Below are 3,235 nucleotides of genomic sequence, written 5' to 3' on the forward strand. Positions count from 1 at the left end.
TCTCATTTAATCCTTGCACCATTTTTTTCTCATTACACAGATTAGAAAATTGAGGCTCAGAGAGGTGAACAGCTTGGCCCTGGAATACATTCAAATCTTCTGTTCTTTCCACTCCTTGCTGTCTCCCCAAGATACCAGACCACTACTGTGCTCTCTCCACCCAGGTCCTACTCCAATGGAAAGATGTCCTTCCAGAACCTCAAGACCCATAGCTTGTTGCCCTTTGGGTCAGGAGACTCTGCTCATTTAATCGTCTCTTTTCCTCCTTGGGAAACCGGAGAGCAGAATGCATATTGAGTCATGGAATTTTCCATCCTTGGCCAGACACTATCACCCCACTCATCATTTGTTCATTCAACAAATATTTGTTCAGCACCTACTATGTGCAGGCAATGTTCTCAGTACTGTGAACACAAAATTGAATAAGACAAACAAGATTTCTGCCTTCATGAAAGTTAAGTTGTAGTGACTCCTCAGAGTTAAAAACGAAGGTTTGGAGAGGTTATATGGCTTGTCCAAGGACACATAGCAATTTTATGACACAGGTAGGACTGAAGCCCAAGTCTGCCTGACTCCTGGTGCTTTCTCCTCCATGGTGGGCATAACCTTTCTCTTACATCCCTCTCGCTTTGCCTCTCCTTAGTCTCTGTCCAGCAGGATGACTGCAGAGAACTTCACGTGGGCCCCTGCTGAATTCATCCTCCTGGGCATCACGGATCGCTGGGACCTACGTGTGACCCTCTTCCTGATTTTCCTACCAGTCTACCTGGTGAGCCTGCTGGGAAACGTGGGCATGGTGCTGCTAATCCAAGTGGATGCCCGGCTCCACACACCTATGTACTTCTTCCTGGCCAACCTCTCCCTGCTGGACACCTGCTATTCCTCAGCCATCGCCCCCAAGATGCTGGTGGACTTACTGCTGCCCCACGCCACCATCCCTTACACGGCCTGTGCCCTCCAGATGTTTGTGTTCGCAGGACTGGCTGATGCCGAGTGTTGCCTGTTGGCAGCGATGGCCTATGACCGCTACGTGGCCATCGGAAACCCTCTTCTCTACACAACAGCCATGTCGCAGCATGTATGCCTGGCCTTGCTGGGAGTATCAGGCCTGGGAGGGGCAGTGAGTGCCATTGTCCACACGACTTTCACCTTCCGCCTGAATTTCTGCCACTCCCGGGAGGTCAACAGCTTCTTCTGTGATATCCCTCCACTGCTGGCCATCTCCTGCAATGACACCAGTCTCAATGAGCTCCTCCTCTTTGCCATCTGTGGCTTCATCCAGACAGCCACGGTGTTGGTTATTGTCGTGTCATATGGTTTCATTGCCGGGGCTGTGATTCGCATGCCCTCGGCTGAGGGACGTCGGCGAGCAGCCTCTACCTGTGGCTCCCACCTCACGGCTGTAGCCATGCTGTATGGGACACTCACTTTCATGTACCTGCGTCCCAGCTCCAGCTATGCCCTGGACACTGACAAGATGGCATCCGTGTTCTACACTCTTGTCATCCCAGCTCTTAACCCTCTCATCTACAGCCTCCGCAACAAGGAGGTCAAGGAGGCAGTCAAAAGAACCTGGAGCCGATTCCGCCGTCCAGGTCCGGAGCACGAATGAGAAGTCTGAGGAGCTTGGTTGGGACTATGACAAGATAAGAGGACAGTTTCTGGCCCCTGCCACTCTGGGCAAAGATAGATGAACTTGTGGCTTGGGTGTCTCTTGTCATTGTTTAAGGGACTGGAAAGGGGGAGAAAAGGAAGCTTTACAGCCAGGAGTCGAGAATCTCCCTAGGGGGTTAATCTAGAACTAGATCAGGTTCTAGATTAACATTAACAAGATCAGGTTCATGTGGCTGTTGAGCTCTCTTAGGTTCCTCAGTGTTCACAACTTGAGTCCCTAGAGATTACCAGGTGAACTTATTGGATGCATTTGCCACTTGCACTTCTAGATGGCTGATTCCCAGACACACCAGGTAAAAACTGTGTTGCCTCCAAGTGTTCCTAGATTCTTGCCCTTTTAATGTTCTTCATGAGCAGTGAGTCTGCTGTTGGCCTCTTTGACCCCAAGAGAGCATCTTCAGATGCTCATGCCAAAGTATGGTACTGAATCTGGTGAGATAAATACCCCCTCCCTACTGGCCTCTGTATTCCAACTCTCAGGGAAGTGGCTGAACAGCACAGGAACAAACACAAGCTCATTCCCAAAATCCCAACAGTTAGGTTAGAATCTGGCTTCTAATCAGATTTGTGACACAGGTAGGATTGAAGTTACTTTAGTTCAGGCATATGATGAAGTTAGGAAAGAGTCAGAATTACTGGTGTGGTTAGAATAGAGTTAGGATTAGGGTTCTGATTATGTCTAAGACTTTGATTAGGGTAAGGATAGACCCAGGGGTAGGTTTGGAATTTAAAAGCAATCAGAGAAATCCAGGATTGAATTAAAGTTACATACATTATAGGATTTGGGTTGATTTCCATTAGTAGTAGGTTTGGCATAAATTTAGGAGTCAGAGTTTGAATAAACTTGAGCTCTTATTAGAAATTGTTAAGGATTGGGACACCTGGGTGGCTCAGTCGGTTGAGCGTCTGACTCTTGATCTCAGCTCAGGTCCTGATCTCAGGGTTATGAGTTCAAGCCCTGCATTGGGCTCCACACTGGGCATCGAGCCTACTTTAAAAAAAAAGAGAGAGAGAGAGAGAGAGAGAGAGAGAGAAAATGGTTGAGAGTTAGTTTTGGAGTACAAGACTAATTAATATTGGAGTTCAGGTTTCATTTTTATTGCTAGATTACATTTGGGTTAGAGTGTAGTCTGTATCAAAAGATCTGTTAGATAAGTTGATATGCAAATAAGATTTGTGATAAATTTAAGTCACGGTCTAAAGTTATTATTGCAGTTAATCTAGGGTCAGAACTAAAGGAGAGTTAGACATGAGAAGAGTATTTTATCAAATTGACATGTCTTGCGTCTTAATTCAAGATTTATTTAGGATTATAGATAAATGATTCATGTTTTCTAAAGCTTAGAGGTAGGTACAAGATGGTTATAGGTGTGCTTAAATTTCATTCAGGGTTATGAGCCTACTCTGATTAGCATGTGGTCCAGTACGGTAGACTGCTTTATGTTTGGCTTACAACATCCAAAAGCAGAATCAGGGGTAGGAGAGGAAATGCCATGACCCTCCTGCGTAACAACAATGCTCTCAGCCTGGAGTCACGCTAGAACCTTCTGACCCAACGCTC

The 3,235-nt window shown here is 46.6% G+C and overlaps 1 protein-coding gene across 1 annotated transcript; it reads left to right on the forward strand.

Moving 5' to 3' along the window:
• Positions 1-454: 454 nt before the first annotated feature.
• LOC122474439 (olfactory receptor 5C1) lies at positions 455-1,612 on the forward strand. The gene has a single exon (XM_043565310.1). It carries the CDS (start codon positions 659-661, stop codon positions 1,610-1,612), a length of 954 nt encoding a protein of 317 aa, XP_043421245.1. The 5' UTR covers positions 455-658.
• The last annotated feature ends 1,623 nt before the right edge of the window (positions 1,613-3,235 follow it).

This window comes from Prionailurus bengalensis, chromosome D4 (genome assembly GCF_016509475.1).
Source record: "Prionailurus bengalensis isolate Pbe53 chromosome D4, Fcat_Pben_1.1_paternal_pri, whole genome shotgun sequence".
NCBI classification, from domain to species: Eukaryota; Metazoa; Chordata; class Mammalia; order Carnivora; family Felidae; genus Prionailurus; species Prionailurus bengalensis.